The sequence below is a fragment of the Ptychodera flava genome, chromosome 1, assembly GCF_041260155.1.
Source record: "Ptychodera flava strain L36383 chromosome 1, AS_Pfla_20210202, whole genome shotgun sequence".
NCBI lineage: Eukaryota > Metazoa > Hemichordata > Enteropneusta > Ptychoderidae > Ptychodera > Ptychodera flava.
Genome location: NC_091928.1, coordinates 10,601,184 through 10,625,151, shown reverse-complemented (window position 1 = coordinate 10,625,151; position 23,968 = coordinate 10,601,184). Strand labels below are relative to the sequence as shown.

The 23,968-nt window shown below is 36.8% G+C and overlaps 1 protein-coding gene across 2 annotated transcripts in view; it reads right to left on the bottom strand.

Moving 5' to 3' along the window:
• Positions 1–23,968, bottom strand: part of LOC139129949 (muscle M-line assembly protein unc-89-like) — a 32,966-nt gene that overhangs the window by 8,089 nt on the left and 909 nt on the right. Inside the window, exons 3-11 of one of the 2 annotated variants that reach the window (XM_070695654.1) lie at positions 12,844–13,314; positions 9,682–9,899; positions 8,197–8,377; positions 6,232–6,431; positions 5,146–5,312; positions 4,193–4,367; positions 2,661–2,725; positions 2,074–2,185; positions 242–400 (exon numbers count right to left, since the gene is read on the bottom strand). In XM_070695654.1, the coding sequence (XP_070551755.1) occupies positions 242–400; positions 2,074–2,185; positions 2,661–2,725; positions 4,193–4,367; positions 5,146–5,312; positions 6,232–6,431; positions 8,197–8,377; positions 9,682–9,899; positions 12,844–13,314 (1,748 nt within the window). The remainder of the gene's footprint in view (positions 1–241; positions 401–2,073; positions 2,186–2,660; positions 2,726–4,192; positions 4,368–5,145; positions 5,313–6,231; positions 6,432–8,196; positions 8,378–9,681; positions 9,900–12,843; positions 13,315–23,968) is intronic. The other variant, XM_070695662.1, reaches the window with a different exon arrangement.

The window sequence follows — 23,968 nt, the reverse complement described above, 5'->3', positions numbered from 1 at the left end:
GAAATTCTATGGCAACCATATTTTTTGGTGAATATTACAAAAATGGCCGGTGCAGAATGAAAATTCATGATTGTACACATCAAACAGTATCCTGAACTCCTTTAATGCAATTTTCACTTAAAACTGATGAAATTTTTGACAAAAACATTTCTCCTTGTTTTCTACGAATTTTCTGGGATCAACAGCAGAAACTGTCATCATGGCAGAAACCACTAGGAAGTAGGGATGGTGGAGTAAGTACCTGTGAGGGGTCAGATGACTCAACGTGAATTAGAGAGGGCATTTGTGCATGATCCTCAGTGAGCTCAGCATTGTCAGCAAGCGGGTTAGCATCATCAAATAGAGATTGTAAGCGTTTCTGTGTTTCACTGTCAAGTTCTTGTGAATTCTCATCATCTGTCTGTATGTACAAAAAAAAAAAAACACAAACAAAAACAAAGAAACGTGGTATCATGCATGTGTTTCTGAAAACTATGTTAAAACAACATTAATGAGATTAATTTTCAAGGATAATCCATGCTTGGCAATCAATGCAGGCTACATCAGGCAGTCACAACTCATTGAGTGATGTCAGCTTCACCTTGCCAACCCTGTCTGTCTGCATCAGTTGCTGAACACTGCATTGAAAACCATGCAGTGAACCAAAGTATAGGGATGTGCAGGTTGTACATAACAAAAACAAATTGAAGGAATTTCGTCACCTTATATATGGTAGCTAATAATTGATTTTCACGTTTTGATGAGGGCATATACAAAAGAGTGCACTTGCCAAAACTGTGTAGGAATATTAGACTTTCCATGATTAAGCTAGGATGGCATTCCTCTTTTGAAAATAAAAGTATGAAAAGTTGCAGTAATTGAGTAGTTTTCCTATCTACGAAAACAAATTTTTGAAATTGTACATTTTGAATAAATGAAGTTTTGAAATCATCCATGAGAAAATAGGGTTCCAGCACAGTAGTGTGTTGCAGGCCAGGGTGGAATAGATGATGTCTGGTTTGGGGATCACTCAAATCTGTTAGTGCATGCTTTATTTTTAAGCAATAATGTATCCCCTCCCCGCCAATAATGGACGAAAGCAAAGTTTGTACGAAATAATGCTTGAGGCAAAGCTGAGTACATTATGGAGTGAAAAGTTTATTGATATGAGTCCATTATGGCCAAGGAGGTGGGGGTACATTATTGCCATTATTTTATAGTTTTGGCAATGCCAGTGAATTTGTAGGTGTAGACAACATCTGGGGCCAACATGCTGGATAATGGAATACTTTATCAGTAATAATTTGGAGAATGACGTCACGAAATTTAATGGTATTGACAAAACTATAATACAATATATCAAAATGTGTAAGTTCATAGCCTCTATACTTGAACACAATCCTGATTTGAATGGCATTGCAGCCTAGTGTCTTTGTACTGGGATGCAAAAATGTAGAATGCAGAGCTAAAATAAAGTGTACAACTGTATATCAACTGTGAATGGGTAGAGTGTGAGTCAGTAGATAGATTGGTTGAATAGCTAGCTAGCTAGCTGGCTACTAGATGATAGATAAGTAGATAGATAAAAAAAGATGGTAGATATATAGGTAGATAGCTAGATAGATAGATAGGTATAGGGAGTCATGGAGGTATGTGTGTATTTTGGGAGGTACTCTAGATAGATAGATAGATATAGATACCGTACATAGATAGATAGATAAATAAGTTGGTAAGTAGGTAGGCAACCAAAATTCATGGATAGAGAATGAAAGATAGACAGATAGACAGACAGATTAGATTAGATAGATAGATAGATAGACAGACAGATAGACAGACAGACAGACAGATAGATAGATAGATAGCTAGATAGATAGATAGGTAGATAGGCAGGCAAGTTGATAGGGTGGCAGATGGCAAAGAAATTGATAGATAGAGAGATGAGTAGGATTGATTGTCAATTCAATGGCTGGATGGATAGCCAGATAAATATTGAAAACCCAAAGACACATAGGCACACAGTAAGGTAAGAAGACATTAGATCAAGTAATCAATTAATCCAGAAATCTAATCAAAGACATGATATAATCTACTTACACTGCTAGGTAGAGGAGGTCTTGAAAGATGAGTTTCTGGTAATCCATCCAATGATGTGGGTTTGAATTCTGAACTGGGATGGTCTTCATCTGCTGCTGTCCTTCCAGTGGTACTATCAGGAAAGGAAAATGCAAAACAGATTTGAACAGTTAACTTGGTTTGATATTCAACTTGTTTCACTGAGTTTTCAAAAAAGTGTTTTGAAAAAGTAGCTTTCCCACTTAGAATATACAGAATACAAATGTTCAAACACATGGTTATTTTCTTGTCTAATTTCCTTGGGGATCATACCAAATTATACAAATTTCCTACGATTTAAAAGACTTGTTTAGTTTTGATTTTATTTGTACAAATCTCTGGTTCTAAAGTTCACTTCAGTGTTTGAAGTTCAGTTACAGTGAAATACGTCAATCATTATCAAGGTTTCAGAGCAAATATTCAACAATTTGACAAAATTGTTAAAATAAAATAACACAATTTGTTTTCCAAGCAGCAGGTCAAACATATGTTAAAATGTTGAATGCAAGTCACCAGATCATTATCAATGTACAACATTTTTTGATTTGCCATCACAGTGGGGCACTCACCTCTCATCAACATCACTAGGACCAACTCCTTTTTTACGTCGCCTTTTCTTCTTCTGTTTTGATTTCTTGATTTGTTTATGGAGGTAAAATAATGAAAGCAAGTTTATGTTTTAAATTTCCCAATTGGTACGATTCATTTCATATTTGTTTTGCTTTGCTTTTAAAATGCAGTTTTGTATTATACTCCCCAAATCAAGTAAAATATGTCTAGTGTTCAATTTGTAAACACAAGCAGTGTGTAAGTTGTGTCTGATATTCTTGTTCATATCTGCATTGTTGCCTGGACTAGACTTACAATATTTGTCAACCAACATACTGCATAAAGGGTCCATACACTCAAAGTCACTTAGAATTCAAGGACTTACAAGGATTTTTTTGCAATTTTCGAGGACCTCTTTGGGTCCAAAATACAATTTCCAGGCATTTTATGTGTATCATATTACATAATGATTTTTTGGAATATCATGACTGATCGTCTTGTTAATTTTGAAAATTGTGTGTGGATTATTAATTTTCCAGGACTTTACAGAACTTTCAAGGAGGCTTTGTATTCAAGAACTTTTAAGGAGCATACGGACCCTGTGCATATTGCACATGATGCATTATGCTGGCAAGGCCTTTGCCTTGTGTTCCAACATTTTTCATGGAGGGGGATAAGAAGAAATGTATTTGTTTTTATAGAACAAAAATAATAAGATATTATTGCCAAAAGTGAAAGCTATTGTCCCTGTCATTTTACATACACAGAACCTGTGCATTTTATGTGTTTCTTGGTTAAATTGTGGTTTCCTTTTCAAATGCATCATGGCCTTGGTTTCCATGTTCCTTATACTTTAATGAATTTCAACTGATACAACTGAGCTAAGAAAAGTATTTTGTTGAGCCAGTTCAATAATGTTGTACTTATGAATTTCAATGTTTTGTAGGTGCAGAAGGAAAACATACTATTTTTAATTAGTGCAGTCATGATATAGATGTGAAATATGTTCTGATAATGATTCACCATACGTGAGCAGATAATACTTTAAACAGTGACATTACAAGTCATTCTATGAAATTTTATTCAGAAGAGTGATTTCAGTGAAAAGATCAGTTGCCTCCTTCTTGCAGATGTGACAAATTGTAAGAATTTACATGGACATATCTTTTGACCTGGTATTCCTTTCATTCTAAGTGTGTACTTATCCAAACCATACTTTACAAACCCTTATTATAGTATAGTGCACTGAATTCTTCAGCCTTTGAAAAAAGTTGCATTTTTTAAAGTCTCATCCAACATATGTCTCTTTAAGCGGCTTGGCTTCTGAACTTTAGACATTACAAAGACTTTTACTACCTACCCCCAAAGAGCAAAGAGCACCAATATTCTGTCATATCCATTCCCCATCTCTATCCATGATTTTTTTGAGCACAATTCCTCTACATAATCTCTTCAATCAAATGAGATAAAGTTACATAATTGGTGAAAAGAGTGAATTCTTTGAACTATAACATTTCATACATTGTGATCTGTTATTCCAGCAACTGCTCACCTTTGTGTCTTCAGTATTCAATGGTGGAAGTCTACCTGGATATGGCGGTGGTTGACCATCAAACAAACCACCATTCTTTGTCCCTCTAGGAGGCAGCGGTCTTTTCTGTGTGGCGGCAATATCATTTTCCATATTGATGGATGAATCTGTCTCCGACGGGATGAACCCATCAGTCCTACAGACAAACATGAAAACAAATATTTTTCACTGTATCTCTCCGTATGGATGAGCAGTGTGTTGATGTCAAATGAAGTAACACCTTTCACATTCTTTTTTCATTCATTCTGAGATTTAACTGCATGTTTATTGTTCTGCATGTACACCATGTCGAAAAGCCTAGTATTTAGGTTATAACATGTAAAACCTTCAAATCATAAATATTTATGTAGCTGAGAAGTATAATTATATTGAAACAAGAAACTCTAACATTTTCATGAAGGTAAGAAAAATTGTAGAATTTCTTGGGAAGTTTTTCATTCAACATTCCAATATCTTAGAATCTGAGATGGATATAATTACTGTAAATGAGAGACCTTTTGAACCCTAAACTCTTCCAATTGATGGAGTTCTCTGATGAGGGTAGCAGAAGTGTTGACTCCATTAATATTATGAGTAGGTATGGCTATAGGATATTGTAGGAATTATTTTGTAGGAAATAGTTGTGTATTGGTGGATCAAGGTATTGAAATGAACAGCTGTCCACACACGGCAATGGATAATATTGAGTTCTGAATTATGTGTTCCCTGATACATTGTCAGGTATATTGTCAGGTTTGTATTTGTACCACTATGAAACGATTTTCAGTAGAACACTAAAGAAGCAAGTCTTTGTCATGACATTCCAGAGAGGGCCTGTTGACGACAAGGAATAACAGTAAATGCTTGGATTGAAGGTGGATAACTGGTACAAAGAGGTGTATGCACACACTTGAGTACTGTAGCTGTATACTTACTTTGGTGCTGACCTGGTCAAGCCATCGTCAAGGTCATTTTCAACATGAAAACCTGTTTTTGTTGTTGCTGTACCGTCGCCGGCCACCATACCTTGATTGTCTATTCCATTCTTAGCTACGTCAAATCCACGTGGTGTGTTTGCAGGCTGATAGGGTCTGTATGGATACTAAAATATACAAACATAAAAACATAAATATATACAGACTTCAAATGGATAAAGTGTAGTCTTAATTATCAATTTGAAACTACAAGCTTGAGATCATTCTGAGAATCATCAATGAGGAACTGATTGTCAATAACACAATATCCTTCTTATAAGGCCAAAAAAAAATGATTTGTTTCTGGTCATCGCGCGCATCATTTCAAAGTGTGCGGTTCAACTCTTTTCCTGTTTTTCAATTGCCCATATGGAAAAAGGGAAAAATGTATCAAATTCCACCAAAAATAAAAATAAATTGAAAAAAATCGCGTCGCCGCATCATTTTTGCCACAAACCTAACAAACCTATTATTTTTTGGGGCCTAAATGTTGTTTTTTTCAAATTCAAGGCAGACAAAACAGAGACCTCTGTCCAGACCATGCAGAGACTAAGGAATTTTGTAAACCCTGAAACAGGTACTTGATGTTTAAGTTGCTTGCTCTGCTCCCTGAGATGTGTTGTAATACTGGGTATTAGGGCTATAAACATAGCCTACAGTATGTACTGGTAGATTAACAACTAGTATTGCTACTAGTACTATTGACAAATTACATCAAGACATAAATTTGCCACACTGATAATGCACATCATGCATAGACAGCTTGTGATAGCAATAAGATCACAGGGTATTTCAACATGTGAAGCATGTTGAAATACGCAGCAAATGGACAAAGAAATTCACTGATACTCCAGTGAAATGATGAAATATTACCAAAACAGTTGTAGCTACTATCCACTTAACTACAACTGTGGTGGACCAATTGATGTGATTGAGATCACATCTCTCTCTATCATGAATGGATCAAACCTCTCCACTGGAAATGGAATATTGTGAGTTTACTCCAAACATCCAGTGTTGAAAGTCTTTTGGGAAGGGGTACTTTACCTTCTGTTTAAACTGAATAATCTTCAGTGTGTCTGGATCAATGTCAGTGTCTCTCTTCTTCTGCATCATCATACAACAGCAACAGCAAACACAGAGGAATATCACAAAGAATGGTACCAGCACTGCTGCAATGATCCATAGATTGTTGGACTGGGCTGGTGGTACTGGTGTACCCGTAGGGTTGATCATTGCATTGTAGTCTGTGGATACAGAAATGAAACAAAAATGTTTGATAATTCAAATTGATTGACACATACTTATTAAAAAAGTTTGAATTTCCTACTTTAGGCTTGACCCAGTAAATCTTTCTTCCTTGACTTTTAGTGACTAAATTACAAATTTACATTATTTGAGAATCAGCTCGTAGAGTTACATGAAAAACTATTTCAGATACCAAAGTTAATTGACGATAACGAGATACAAAGAAACAGTCAATAACAAGTCTCACACAGTACAAACAGCTGCAATACAGTTGACATAACTGCTACCCACCATCTTCCCTGAGACCTTCAGAGAGAGAGAGTGAAGTTTAACCCTTTGAGTGCCGTAATTTTTCCCTCCATAATTTTCTTGCAACATTTTACAAATTTTTATGAATTTTTCTGTAATTTTTTTGATAATTTTAAACCAAACTGATATCAAATTTCAGCGTTATATTTTTTAATCAAAATTTTGGCAAAATTCTGAAAAAGATTGACTTGGGTATATTTTTTAAAGGCGGTAAAAATTGACTTTGGCGTGTTAATTTAACTCATTGATATTTCTTTCTAATCTTACCATGTGATGTACAAATGTGCCAGTACAGCCCGTTGTCTAATTATGAAAAGTTTGTGTATCATTACATTTTTAAAGAGTTTGCATAAATAATCTTTATGTTTGGAAAATTTTACCACAGCAGCCTCCGTTTGCCCTATTCAGAATTTTCATGTGTCCGATTTGTGTAGATAGAGAGATGGCAAAACAAGTAGTTGTGCTATTTCTGTACTCAATGCTATAAAGGATTCAATTTTGCTATTTTCACGGATAAGTGAAATCTTCGAAATTCAATCCCAAAGAAACTCTAAAATAACAATGGATTCTATTGTTTTACTCACAAATGTATGAATTTAATTACCAGTAGTGAGAATGTCTTAATATCAAAATAGCAATATCCGAGTGAAAATTAATGCTTTTCTAACTTTTTTTAAAACTTATTACACAAAAATTCTGTGAAGCAAAAATACTAGAGTGCCATATTACTTTTGATACAGCTTGTTATAGTTTTGTTCTGGTAAAGTATTGGTACTGTTGATATTGTATATGTTTTATGAACTTAACCCTTTAAGTACTGTAATTTTTCCCTCCAAAATTTTAGTGCAACATTTTGTGAAATTTCATTAATTTTTCTGTAATTTTTTGATAATTCTGGACCAAATGGACATCATATTTCATTGGCTACAGTATTTTGTCAAAACCTTGGCAAAAATCCTGAAAAAATTGACCGGGCTATATTTCATAAAGGTGACTAAAATTGACTTTGGTGCTCAAAGGTTAACTAGGACTTACAGAAAGGGATAGCTCAAAACTGATCTGGTAACTACCGGTAGTATGTAAACACAAGCAACCATCTAAAGAGGACAGTATGCCTTTTAATAAATGTATATTTCTGGAAACTTTGTGTTAGTTTGAGGAATTCTTGAAATGTCTCTGTGTTAGCCCTTTATCTTTACATAGAAATCAAAAAAGTTTGCTTGTGTCACAGGCAATGTGTTTGCACTGCAGCATGTAATATTGGCTTAGAGGGCAACAGACGTAGGGACAAGTATATTTTGGCAATAAATTGTCAGGGACTGTACTCTACATATTACGGAAAACAAATTCATGACTGTCAGTTTATAGTAAAATGCTATGGTACATGTATACTAGACATTGTAAGTTTGCTTGCCTGATAATGGCTGTCTTCACCTGAAATGATCTTTGACTCACCTTTGACCTCAGACTCCATTGGATAACCCACAAAGAATGTCAACTCTGATAGGCTGAGTCTACCGTAGATGGCTGATGAGGTTGGGGCTGCTACCCTCCTGTATTTAGTACCACCTTCAGTGACATAGAACACTAAACTGACACTAGTTGGTGTGAGATTGTCTCTGATTTGGTCTATCATCTGTGAAAATGGAAAGAAATTGTCAATGTGTGGTGTATATATCTACACAGGTAATTGCACTTCTATTATCAACATGATTATCTTGTTTTCTAACACGAGATATACATATATTATCCTATCATCCCCATGTTATCTTTTATTATGAATAATTGCATTGCAATGGTTGGTGAATGAATTTCAGCCTATTTGTAATTTTCCTTTAATAATGTATCGATATAAATTGTCCCCTTCTGAATCATGGACAAAGTGAAAATACTGGACTGTTTGAAATGCTGCCATATGTTGCACAATAAACGTTACACCAGAGGCAATATCACATCACATTTCCTGATTTAGTTCTGAAATATTCAGGGAAGCAGCTTAGAATTACCATATTTAAGCAATAAAGCACACCCAGCGATGGTATACCACGAGATTTTGACCAGTTCACGACATATATGCACAAGCGATAGCGAGTGCATGTATGGAGTGAAATGGTCAAAATCGAGTGGTATACCGTCGCTGGGTGTGATTTATTGCTATTATATCATAACAGTATATTGAAATTCTGGCGTGGAACGTCATAAAAGGACTTTTCCTCAAGCTGAGAGCTAGTGTGCATGCCAGCCGTGGTATATCGCCAATATACCACGGTTCTTTTCGCGTCTCGACCAATCAGATCGCTGTATTTGCACCATCAATATACTGGTATGATATAATACAAAATATCAGCATTGCTGATTGGAAATCATCACATCTGTTGGCAGTGCTGCCCTCAGTGGCTAGCTTTGACTACACTTTTTGACAGGATCACATATATGTCATATTTCTGTACTTTGTTCTCAGTGATACCGATTATTATGCAGTGTAGCAATATTCTCAGCTGCTATGTTGTACTGTACTTTTGAACTTGTACAAACTCATGTCATGACCACACAGTACAGAAATATCACAGCTACTGCTCTGTTTGTTTATTTAATTCTATGAATTACACTAGTGAGAACAAAACGCATGATAAATGACAACTTCAGCAAACAAAGTGCCCACCATTAGTCTATTAAAGTTGCAGGTCACACAATCAGCTCTTATATCGCCCTCTAGCGGCCAAATTTAGTAATACGTTTGTTGTTCTTGATGGCGTCTTACACAAACGGATGGAAGTGGCATCTAGTACACACGTTCCAACCTAAATATCAGTGAGCAAGTATTGTGCATGTAATCCAATGAAAAAACTGTCAAGTTGAGCACTGATAAATCATGGAATTTCTGTCTTGTGACAAACACTGGTTTTTTCAGTAACTGTCTCTGAGATGATGAACACCTACCTGTACAGTGTAACTTCCATGGGAAGTGGCCCTTTTCTTCCGCCTATCCATCACCAACGGATTGATGTCCGGATCCAGTTGCTGCAGAAGTTCCTGTATCTCTCTGTTTTCTTGGGATTCTCTCTGCATTCCCTCCTGGTACGCCTCGGCAAAGCCTTGCTCAAGTTCAATGATGAAGAGCAGATCCCTGATGTCCTGGTTGGTGGGCACTGTGATAACTGTGGATACAATGTCAATGACAATGGAAAAGAAACTGTGAGAAGATGCAAGCTGCTAGCATGTTTGTTTGTGAAAACTGAACAGAGAACATCTTTTCATTTTGATGCAATGACATCCACGTAATACTACAATAATTTAATCTCATGGAAAACATAAAAATGTTTATATATCAATGTTCATCACACTCGTATATTTGGTGTGGCCATACAAGGGAAGTCACAAATGATTGTAAAACCGTCTTGCGTGGTAAAGTAACTAATCAGCTCACCAATAAAACAGACTTTTTCAAGGTATAATTTACGTATGGCTAGGCCTAATTTCAATAATAACAGAAATTTATCTATTTAAAGTTATTGCTTTTTTAATATTGATAAACAAACTGACAGGTAATAGCTTTTAACTTAGTTGGTTGACATTCATTGTAGTTCTTAATGCTGTCAAAATATAATTGGCCGTCTTTATGACCTTTATGGGACAGAAAAGGTGCCTAGATATTTCATGAGCCGTAGCACTATGAATGCATTTTATACATGTGTTATGCAGAATACACATGGTTTCTTCGTCCAATTATGTGTTTGTGACATGCTGCTGACATGACAGGTATATACTGTGTTCTACATATCTGTTATGAACACTGTGTACTAGTAGAATGGCTATCAACTTTGTCCTTTGGCAGACCCTAAATATGGAAATATGAGGATACTGACCCAGACACATTACTGTCTGATGTCAGACAACCTGATGTGCAACATTCACATAACTTTACAATGCAATACTCTATATCGGTAATAAGTTATGAAATTTAATTTTCATGTGTTAACAGTGTTCATTAATACACTTTGTATAAAGCAAATGAATGAATACATTAATGTAGGAAATTGCGCACAAGATCACCTCATTAAATACAGCACATCAAGGTAATATAAACTTTGACACTGATTTGGCAGGAAAGATTATTTTCTTTTCATCATAACTACTCTCTCTACTCATTATCTGTACAGACTATGATTTGACTGGGATGATAAGTAGAGTGACCTCTCAGCTAAATTGACATATACCACTAACTCATGAAGTTCTCTCAGGCCCAAGAAAATTTAATGCATTTTATGTTCTGGTACAGGGCTTATGTAAAGAGATTTCCAGAAATTCTGGAATTGCTGTGGAGAGTTGATATTGGCAGAGAGCACACTGGGTGATAGAGTATTACAACAAGGCATAGAGGCATTACACAAGTCACTTGCTTGATTATGTCAACATTACCTGATTTTTCTGTTTTCTTTTATCCTGACCCGATTACTCAATTATTTGTGTTTTCCTGACCTAAATACCCTGGTATTTGATTTATATGGTTGGTACAGGTCATACCACATGATCTGATTACCATACTACTCCCTCACTGGGCACGCTCAGTTACTGTGACATGACCTGGTTGTCAGGTCATCCACCATAGAATAGCCTGGTGTGTTTGTGAACACCTGTCAATAAATTACTTGGTGATTGGCACATGTTGATATTGCTTACTAATCACCACATGACTGTACGTCTGTTATCAGTTGCCTAGCTACTCTCACAAGACATGACACATTTGCTACCAAATGAACACTGGCATAGTGTTCCAAACAAGTAAACCTGCAGAGCCATATTAGTTTGTCAAAAAATTGGCAAGTTGTGGGGAAATCTCTTGAACAAGATCTGTAATTTTTCAGTATATGCATTTCACATTTTTTTGGCTACAGTTTGGTATATGGTTGAACAGTTTAGAAACCCCTGTACCATTTTTTTAAAAGATTGAATCAATACACAGAGGGGAACACCGGTGACATGTCACAATAACTACAGTAAATTTTACAGTGGTACAGCCCTAACAAAAACTATATCTCTTTGTTTTGATGATCACAAGCTGTCTCCATGCATATAATACATGACCATAATCATTATTCAAATGCAAATTCACGCTTGACACAACTCAAATTTCTTACACCGTAATTTAAAGGTTTTCTCTGAACTACTGATTTGTTTTCTCTTTTGAGAAATTCCAATTGCTGTGTGGGAACTGTTTCCACTCATACATACTCAAAACAAATTATTTAGCAACAAAGTGGTTACAAAAACTACAATACAAAAATATACTCATGTTTTTGTTAAAGGCAGTAAGGGGCTGTCGATAATAAAAGCTGACGCACGACAAACGTAATTCTTTCGTTTAGGGGGGAGGGGTTAAAAGTTCATTTCGTTTTGTGTGCGTCAAAATCGCATAAGGATTTTCTATTGTTTTCGAAGTGCGACTTTGCAGCGAGAACACAAAACTACCTTCGCGTTCATCGAGAACAGAATGACCACAAAATACGGAGACAGAAAAGACAACGAAAAGACATGAATGTGAAATAAAAACTTGTATCCTTTTTCAACTTGAAACATGTATGTGAAACATTTTCCTACGTGCGAAATACATTAAAATGTTCTGTCTTAAAAAGTGAACGCGTAAAGTGGAGGTTTATTAATTAATGTGCCCTTCCGGTATTTTTTCATGGGCGTGCGGATCAGAGAGGTGCGTGTGGGTTTGTCAGAAACAGCATCATAATACGTAATTGATTTCGCATAAGAACTTTCGTTTTGAGGGGGAGGGAGGGGGTTCCAAGTAAAACGAAGGAATTACGTTTCTTGTGCGTCAGCTTTTATTATCGACGGCCCCTAAGCAGGTAAATGTTACCAGGTTTCCCCAGTAATTTTACTGGGGTCTCCCTTGGTAGATCAATACAATCAGATCTGGGGACAGCAGAAGTGTGACCAGGATTCCCAAATCATAGCACACAGTGAGTGCGTTTTGTATAGGTCTATAGTCGTACCACTGACAAATCAAGGACGGATAGTTTGTTGATGATAGTTGTCCTCTGAAATGTTGATGTATCACTTTTTGAGATTTGTGATAATGATAAACCTCACCTGTTGCTAGCCAGTATGGCTGTGTTTCCAGTCCCTTTTCCAGAGTCCAGTATTCAATTCCTGGGGTTGTGCTCGGTACCGTGGTGGTTGGTCTCTTCGTTGTAGCTGCTGTTGTCCCTGGCAACAAAGTTGAACTCATCATGGGTATGGGAATTGAGGGAGTTGGAGAGACAGCGTCAACGTGATTAGTCGATGACTGGGACAGAATACTAGAAGTTTGCAGTGCAGTTGTTAGACTTGGCGTTGTGGAGCTGCTTGATCCTAGAACTATACTTGAAGATGTAATTGGTGATATGCTTGGTGACACAGATGATGTTACGGAAGCTGTTTGTGATGTTAGAGTTTCTGAAGGTGCTACAGTCCATGAGTGATCGGTGATCGCTGTCACGCTGGATGGATCTACGCTGAAGAAATTATTGTGGTTTGAGGAAAATGGCACGTCGGTAGAAAGAGAGGCACTTGGTGTTATATCTGAGGCAGAAACAAAAGCTGTTGTTTGCTGAAGACCAGGTGGAGTTGAATCTTCATAGGTTAATGATTTATGAAGCATATAAGAGCTGCTCTCTGATTGGATGACACCTTGACCAATGCCAGTGCTCTCTGCAACGATTAGCTCTACAGAACTACCGGTGCTCATTACAGTGAATTTACTTTCTAAGTGCATTTCTGATTGGTTGACTTCATAAGCATATGGTGGAAATGAGCTGTGGCTACCAATGAGACTACTGCTTTCTACAGGTGCAAGGAATTCATTCGTGCTCATGCTTGAAGGAACAAAAGCTTGGGATGAGGAAGACACAGAAGGCATTGTTGATAGGCTGGGTGTTGGCATGGTGGTGCTTGTTGTCATGGTGATTGCTTCAACTCGAGATGGTGTAGGAACCAATGAGATGGCTAGTTTTGGCGTGCTTGTGTTTGCAACATGTACAGATTCAAGTCTACTTGAACTTGAAGGTTGAGTTGAGCGCTGTCCCTCTGTCCTCATACTGCTTTCAGACAAAACTACATTCCATGTTTCTATGGCTGTGAATGTTCTGTACATGCTAGATTGCTGTGACATTGTGCTTTCAACTGTTCTGAACACAGGGTCATACTGAGCAGACATGCTTGCATTGCTTGTAGTGAGCATATCGGTGAGAGATGACGGTAATGTGTCAGACATTGTAGTGTGCATGCTGTACGACATAACATTGGGTGTTTGTGTTTTGTCTTGAAAAGCAACACTTGGTGCTGTCACTGTTCTGCCTGAACTACCACTAACACTACTGCCGACATCATTTCTGCTACTTTGACCTGGACTCTGAAGGATTGAATTGCTGAAATCATATCGGCTTGTTGCTTTAGTAAGAGATACAGTATTGTTCACAGTTGTCATGACGACTTGCAAACCGAATGAAGTAGCATTGTTTGTGTTTGATGCAGGAATGACGTTACTTGTCACAAGAGAGGGAGTTTTGATAATCCTGCTTGTTGGTTTATTGGTGATTTGAAGCTTTGAGTGGGAGTGATAGAGTGATGTGGACAAACCTGGATATGGTTCTGATGGAAATATTGTAGTTGAAGAGGAAAGCCATGGATGTGTCATGAGTGAACTGAGTGAGGAAGCTGATGTTTGAAGCAGATCAGGTACAATACTTATTTCAGAAGAGTCACCTACAGGTGGTAGCAGTGATGAAGGCATTAATGTTGACAGCATGAGTTCACTCAAAAACTCACTATTCTCTGAAAGACTAGGGTTTCTCAACAGCAAAACATCCTCAGAATCTGAGGCCATGACTACAGCTGTAGGCTGTGGTAGTGTGTGAGTTGGAACTGTGTGAGTCAGTGATAGACTTGCAGTGTTGTGTGTCTCATCTGACATGCCTGATGCAATTGTGTGAAGTGCCTGTGTTGGTATTGGCATTGGATATGGACTTGACACGGTGGGTGGGGGATAAATCTGGGTCACTGACTGCAACACCAAAGGGTCTGTATCTACTGATGCTGATGAAGATGTAGCAATAATAGTTGACTGTTTATTTTGCAATTTTTGAAATGTCTCGCTGTTCATTGTTGATGCTGTTTTTAAGTCAATTACAACTGATGAGGAACCTGACGGTACACTTTGATTGGGTATCGCCATCACCTTGGTTGCAGAGTCTGTTGCCTTGGTTACAAGATCTATTGGGCTTGTCGGTGGGGGAGGGGCAGTGCGCGAAACTGACATTTTTTGTGAAGGCGTTTCTGAATGGCTTCTAAAATCTGGGGAAAGCAGCATTGCTGAGCTTGATATTGCTGTATGAGACATGTCTGGTGGTATGTCCATTGTGCGAGCTAGCAGGTCACCCTTGCTGGATTTGTTCACCACCACCAATTGGGAAAGGCCATTAATTGTTCCAGCAACGTTGCTATCTGAATGCAGTGACAGTGTAGCTGATATTGTGTTATGTTCCAGTGTTAAGGCACTGACCGTGATGTCTGTTGCGATATCGGACATATTTGACTCTGTGAAAATGGAAGAAAGAAGTGATGATGAAAAAATGATGGCCTTAAAGATAATAAACAGGATACAATGGTGAGGCATGGGAGATTTATAATGAAATGAATGCTAAACTAAGTGCAGCATAGCAAATATGCTAATAGCAAATTTTAGCTTATCAGGTTTTAAATTCTTCCATAGAGAACTTTCTGTTCCAGTGATTTTGTATTTTTTGCATTCACATGTCACACAGACTAGTTTGGTGGTCATGTTTGCATTTCATAGTTAGGCTGTCTTCATTCTCTTCCATATGAATGATATACATGCATAATATACATGATTTATATCAGCCTGATAATTCCATATTACTTTATCACATACTCAAAACAATGATACATTCCAGACTGTGTGCTTGCGGTAATATATTCTTTGAGAATGACTTTCACTTTCACAAATATTTTCCTAAAGGGAAATTTAAACACTGGTAATCTTTTTCATAGTGGAATAAAAAACACACAAGAGGTCATTGTAAAGTTTTGGAAAAACAAAGTCCTTAAAATAATCTTTGAAATTCAAAACGGTGTATAGTCACTGTTTAAAGATTGCAATTTGTCATGAAAACCTTAATTGTCCTATTGATGGTTTTAAAAATCTACAAAAGTTTTAGGCCCGTATGAGACAGCCTGTGGTTCTCACAGTCTGAAAGTGAAGATCTGTCCATGTTGTCTGTCAATTGGTAACACTGCATGTTGTTTAAAATCTTGTTGCTAAAGATAAAACTTTGTATGTAGATCTGGTGTAATATACTTATGATGCTAGGGATATACAGTAAAAATTAATTTTCAGGGAACAAAATGATATAACTATTATCAAAAGTTAAATCAAGCATCGCTTTATAAAAGTCAGAAAATGTTGAAAGGCATCTTTAAGATATCCAGGAGCATGCTTAGAATGCAAAACAATAAACATATAATAACAAATAACAAAATTACATTACAATGTACTTGTTTTGTTTACTTTTGTTCAATTTGCTACACTGATAATAAATCTTTCAAACATGATGACATTCTATCGCAAGATGAAGGCTATAAAAATGTAAGTGAATGTAGGTACAAAGATGAGTAATTGCCATAATGAAATACACATTGAAATATTTGTCTCTGAAGGTGTCCATTGATTGTTGGGTTTATTCATGGACATAATAGTGGAAATACACATGAAGCTTTTGTGATGCTGACAAATGCCTCAGGAAAGACTTAAATAACCAGCTGCTTGCCTTGCCTCTACACACCATTTCAAAACTCCCTGTAAACACTGGCGACAAAGGCTTCATTTTGTTTAATCCCTCCTGAAAGATATTTGACGTGAGTGAATAGATGTATGGTTCTGGCAGCCGATACTACTTTTGTAGGAATCTCCACTGAAGGTTTAAAGCCATTACTTGGGTATAAAAGGCAGCTTAACTTCAGTGGGTTCATTGTTTTGAATGACTGACAGATAGAAGCAACGCGAGCAACTGCTCCAGAAAACTGGCAAAAATCTTATCCACGGAGATTAATATAGCGCTGTGCCACCATAGTACCTTTTGTGAATACTTTAGACATAAGGTTGTGAGCGAAATACTGTCTGTTTTACAGTTTCAGGCGGCTTATTGATGAAAAATCTCTTTCTGTACACGGTCAGTGGCGTTGACAACATAGCCGTTGACCATTTCAAACTGCTGTCAATCACGAAGTGACGCGCAGAACGTGCTAACGATCAAACATTGCTATGTACACCGGATCACTTACGAAATACACAATGAAAAAAATTCCCCAAATAAATAGCATTCAATCAATAAAACCCTGAAATCGGCCGAAGACATACTGCCGCAGTTTAGCTAAGAAGGTTTTCATTCAATATTTCATAAGACTTTGCTTGTGACAATGCGCATGTTTTAGGTATGTGTGCACGGCAAAAACCAGTGTAGTATTTACGGTAGTTCTCTTTTTGGAAGATGTGGTGGCCCTCAAAAGGGCCGTTTGGTTTGTGTCAAAGACACGACTTACTGCCAACGGTGACCCATGTACGAGCGATTCGGAGGATTTGGGTACAGGGACCATATGAGCTGCAAAACACAATCGGGCATAATTTCCCTCTTTGTGACAACAGCCCCTTCGGCCCGCATCACGGCATCACAGGGTCTATATATAGCTGACTTTCAACGGTTATGATTATTGCAGCGTTTTTGCCGGTACTGGTTGTTCCACTGTTTGCTTCACGCCGACGTCCCTTGTAACTTGCAGGTTTTTACAACTCTCGTTTCATTGTAAGAAGGTGTAGGAAAGGTTTAGTGTAGTTCAGTGTAAATTTTGCCCCCGCGTATATTTCGGTCGAACTGACATTTATTTATTCCGTATATTAATCCTTTTTACCTAAGTATCGTGGCTTTTTCGATGAATATTGAATGACAGACATCCCGCTGAACGATTTCCACCTCCCTTGTGATCGCATTCAATAGCATATTCACGCACCGCGGTGAGATCGATCTTGACAGGACGAGTGACCGGAACCAAATGTGCTGAATTCACTTCCACACAGTAGTTATGGCCAGCTACTGGGCCAATGGCCGTGCATCGCTGGCAAACTAAGCGTTTGGGACGTCACGAGAGCAATTTTTTTTCCAGTCTGTGAGCGGTTGAGTGAGTCAGGTAGGCATAGATCGGAATTGAGTTGATTTCGACCGAAAGTAGTGTTTCATGCACGGTCCAAATTGGGACCGCGGTGGCCGGCTTTGTTTGCAGGTCTGTCCAGGCATGCAGTCAGTAGGACTGTGGTGGGAGGCCGTATAACGCCGGGAACACTCAGCATCATTCGCAGAGCTATGTACTCGGTTTTTCTTGGTTCACTCGGTATCGTACATGAATACTGAGCGTAAGGAATATGACAGCAAAAACTAACTACCGTTTTTGTAACATCGTCTGTTATGTTCGCTTGTAGTATTTGTATTCAAACAAAACTGTCTGGATTAGGAATTCCATAGAAGTGGGTTCTTATCTAAGCCGATGGATTAAACACGAAGTCAACATGGGTTTGCCTTCATTATTCATTGCCACTCCCGGACCCAGGGATCGCAAGCGATGGCTTTAAAGACCTTGGATTGGTACGATTGTATACATTCCACTTCCACTGAATGACCGTCTAGAGTCACAAGTTTTTGAAAATTGGGGTTGTATAGGTTAAAGTCATGCTGATTTGGCACATCCTGACCTAACTGTATTCAGAGTATAACTAACTGGATCCCATTTCAGCAATGCTGAACAGGGCTGTTTGAGGTAGCAGGTTTTTACTGCAGTACATATAGCGGCACATGTGCGATTCTGGTCAGTGCCACTGCTCGATCTTCCAATAAAGTTTGTCAGTGTTACATACAAAGCTGTCATTGCAGTTTGTAGTCTGAGCTATTAACATGTCTTTTTTGTATTTATCGTAACAATGACAGTTACCCATAAAGTGCAATCAAACTTGTGAACAAAATTTATTTTTGTATATTACAGAGAGAACAATGATGTCATAGCCCTATTCTTTACAAAATGACATGGAGTTATTTTGTGATGTTGAACAAAATGGCTGAAAAAAATGACATCATTCAAAAGTCATTAAAGATTTAAATAGCCTTCAGAGCTGATACATTGCGCATGTAAATTGGAAGTCTCATGTCCTTACCATTTTGTTGTTGTTGTTTTTTTTTTCACAAATCTCGTTATTTGCATCACTAACATTAACACTGAGTACTATTGAGTATTACTGAATATAATATTTTGTGGGTACTGCGATAGAAATTATTCAACAGTAATATAGAAATGAAAGAAAAAATTCATTATAGCTACAAAAGATTAGAGGTTGCACTGTGTTAGCTCGTTGAAAATCACATATACGGAATAATGCACCTCACTGGCAAAAACAATTAGAGCAATTTTATTTGAGGTACACATTTATGAATTTATTAGGAACTTATGCAAATGATGCTGTCTGTGCATGTCTGGTACCAGCATTCATCACAAAATGTACTTAAATCTCATGTGTAATTCTGCTGGTAATTTATCATTATATTACCATGCCCTGCCTGTCGCATTTTGATTGGTCGAGCTGAACCACGTGACTGACCACAAATACACAGTAATGGTCTGTTTACATGCCCGTGAATATGAATAATAAGATTAACAACTCAAAGTATCGTAACTTTACAGCTCAAACGTAAATCATAATCAATCACAAAATAAAATGGAGCACTTGTGGGCCAAGTTGAGATACTTTTTTCTGAAAATATCTCCGGATTTGCCAATATTTTACAGTGCGCGTGACAGTGCGTCGCGTATTGCTCAGTTCTGGGGCCCAGTTGTCGTTCGCTCCGAAAATTTCGCAAATTTTGACGGTTTTCTCCGGTTCGTTGATAATATAATGGAAATAACAGACTCCGCTCTGACCATTAACGTTTATTTATGGGCGCGGGCTCAAGGAAAGCCAAATTAACGGGCTCGGCAAGCCTCGCCCGTTAATTTTTGGCTTTCCTCTCGCCCTTGCCCACAAATAAACGTTAATGGTCAGCGCGTCGCCCGTTATTTCTATAATATTGAAAATTTACATATCAAACTACTCAAAACACAGACTTACATAAATTTGAAATTTTGATTTTTTTTCTTGATCACAATAGAAAATATATTTTACCCAAATAATTATAAAATCCCCAAGGCCGAAGAAAATTGAAATTGTTAATCAATTGTATGGAGAGAGCGGAATTGCTGCACATTATTGCTACATACATGTATTCATTGCCTTGTTTTATCTATCACATATCAGACTATGGGGTCATTCTGTGTGTTGTCTGTCTTTCAAATGACTATGTCTGGAAATTTAATGACATAGAAACATCAGCACACTCACAATGCAGGGCATATTGGAAATGTCTGCTAATCTAGTGGCTTAGTTAAGTACACCAGAGAAATCATTGTACTTTGGTGAATTTAATATTTCATCATTGTAATATTCAAAGCCACTGGGACTGGTGCTTCACCATATTATTATGACAGAAATGGCAAGATGGTGAGTGAAACACAACGTCTTTGCAGCACTGCAAACCAGTATGGATATAAAAATATACATCAAGTACTTTTAGTTTGGCAATTATTCCATTTTATTGATGAAAAACTGAAAATGAAGTTTCATAGAGTGATATGATTATGGTGAAAGCAATTTAATAGTTTGTAGCATGAATGCATGCGGGCACATATAGAAGTATTCATTCATGGTTGACTGCTTTCACTTTCATAAGACCATTCAACAGTCAGTTAGCTTTTTCATAAATTTTTATTACTGCTACCAGTATTATGACGATGACGAATATTATTTCAAATTTCATTGTCTTTGATTTTGGGGATATTTAATTGTCATAAACAACTTGTCTCTGGAGATGTTATCCCAAGAGGTTGTGGAGAGGAACTAAAGCTCTGGATTGCAAAGATGGGTACATTTACAATGAATGCACCGGAAAAAACAGTCTTTTCACTAAAATTTCAGATAACCAGTCACTGGAATTCCATACGCACTCTGCTTAGTAATAAAACATGTCCCCATTCATGATGGGACTGACATGTGCTATCAAAGTAAAACAGCTTGACAGAGCAATGAAGGCATGGTATTACTCTGCTAATGATAAAATTTGTTTGCGGAACACGCAGACTGATAATTAAACATCACTCCAGCTTTGTCTACAATTTGTAACGTGTCCAACACAGCATGGTTGGAACAGACACAGCAGCTCATGATAGCTGAAGCCTGAAGTCAGAACTATTTCACTGACTAACACTGCAGAGCTGATTTTTATTGGTTTGACCATGATAGGCCTGGCCAACAGGAAATGGATTTCTTGTACTTAGCTGTAAAGAACATTGAAAACAAACCCATATCTTCAAGCAAGATCAGTCAATTGCACTTCGTTAGCAATGCACGGATGAACAAGACTCAGCTTCTGGTGAACAATTGAAGCAATAGTGCTGCTTGATGTTGTAGGTTTGTTACTAAATACAGCAAGTACACAATATCGGACACTGCTGATTCAGAAATGCCGAAAAAATTTGTCAGTGTTGTGTGGCTTTGTTCCAACTTAAGTTGTAAATTTTTTACTCGTGTTCTTCATAACATTCACAGTTGCATATCAAGTTGTATTTTTGTTGTTTTTGCGTGCATAATTAAATTTCCAAATATGTAATTTACATTTTGGACAAAGATTTACATTTCCCTATTAATGAGATATACTGATGACATCATTTATATTAGCAATCAAATATGGATAAATGACCAACAAAATCATGATCCAAAATGTTCTTCCAATTTAACCAATTTTCTCCCAAGAATTCAGGAACAGACGACAGTGTTTCTCTTCTGAACACTTCTTATAATTGTCACAAACAGCTGGTACAAATCTGACTGACAGCAAGGAGTCTCTTTTTCATATAATTCTGAATGTGACTAATCTCATTAATATCATAATAGCTAAGGTCTAATTACTTGTATGGCTAAGATCAGAGGTTTTCCTCGTATGAAGGCAGTTTTTCTCTTGCTTTTTAAATACTACATGTAATATTCTGCCTACTATTCTTAGGGGATAATTTTGATTTTGTTGCCTTCAGCAGAAAGACTTTATGCTGATTTTGGTTTCATTGACTTTTACTTTAGCAGGAAGACTTTCTGCAATGTACTACAAAAATGTACATTCACAATGTTGCTTTACCGTGATCCATAGCCCAGCCACTTCTTGGTTGCACGTTTTGGATATAGATGTATACTGATATGCTTTTTCTGTGTTATGAAATTAAATGATTATAAATCCACGAATGGCATGGTAAAGGTTTTAATTTTGTTTGTTTTCAGTCAAAAAATTAGAATATATATATATATAATATATATATATATATATATATATATATATATATATATATATATATATATTTAAAAACTATCTACTGTTGATTGACCAATCAGAATGCTCAATTCAGGGTGTTTTATTTACTCGTAAAGCCCTGGTCACCAAATTCCAGAAACGAATGACAGCGCCGTAGTAAAGTACTGTCCAATCAAAAGTGAACATGTCATATTCTGTAGACATCTGGTACGTTTTAATATTCAAATTTGGTAACACAGCGGAAACCAGCTGCAATACAAATCTGCTGTGCCCTAGGGCATTTATATAATATGCCCTAGGGCATTTATGGGATGTTCCATTACATTGGAGGGCTATTTCACAAATAAAAGTTTTAATTCGTATCCTAAAAGTGTTACATCGACAAAGGGGACGGTTGACATAAACACATTGAAAACGAAAATATATCAGTTAGGGGCGATAGTTTTTAAGTCCGATAAAACCCTCGTACTGGGGCTCTTCTGGTATATAAAGTCCAACCCTACGAAGACTTGGCCTGCGGCCTCGACATTTTATCGTTGGGTTGGACTTTATATACCAGAAGAGCCCTCGTACTCGGGCTTTATCCTATACATATAGCCTATAAAGTTCAGAAATCTTCAAAATCTTCATGATATAAAACTGCTCAATACCTATTTGGCAGAGCAATTTACAGTAAATATATAATATATATATATATATATATATAATATATATATATATATATAATAGACACACACACACACACACACACACATATATATATATATATATTATATATATATATATATATATATATATATATATATATATATATATATATATATATATAATATATATATATATATATATATATATACGACCGCAGGCCCTCTGGGTACTTGCGGTTTCTTACGTCATTTTTGCGTAACAGCACCGTGAAAACAAATAACTGAAGTTTGGATTTTTCAACCACCAAACCAATATTCAAAGTTTCGATATACATAAACGACATAAATTTTAGTTCTGCTTTTTTCCACACAATTTCTGTATCCTTCGCTCTCCTGTATTGTCTTAACTCTCATTCACCTCACTTGTATGCGTTTCACCTACTGACCTTACTCCGCGGTCGAGAATATGTATATATACAATAAACATACATCATGTGTAGGTATCTTGCTATAAGTTAGTATTTGTATGTGTGTATATCTATATGTATATTAGTGTGTTTATTTGAGCATGGATATTTGTTGAGAGCTATTTTCCACTAAATGATATAGAGATATATTTGTGATGTCCATTAAACTGTAATATGAGTTCACAACTGTACCATTCTATAGGTACCAATCTCTCCATGAAAATCATGTTCAATAAATAAAACCCAGCCCTGCAGAGCACCACATCACGACATTACCATACTCATATTACTTTGACTGCTATTAATAGCGTTTTACAGTGGCTAAAAATAAAGCAACGTGATATAAAAATAGCTGGTGTAAATGTTATAAGTTTGCAATCAGTATGCATGGAAAATCGAGATCGTTAGGAGCAACTAACATTAAAAATAATTTCAACCTATCAGCAAACGACATACAGTCTGCAACCGTCATTGCATGGAGGGCCATACACAAAACAACTTTCACAGAGTGGAAATGTTTTTAAAAACTATTTTCATATTATGGCATCATGTGTCCTGCTATTTACATATAATTTGTTTGATTCTAGTATAAAAAATGGTCGTAGATAAAATC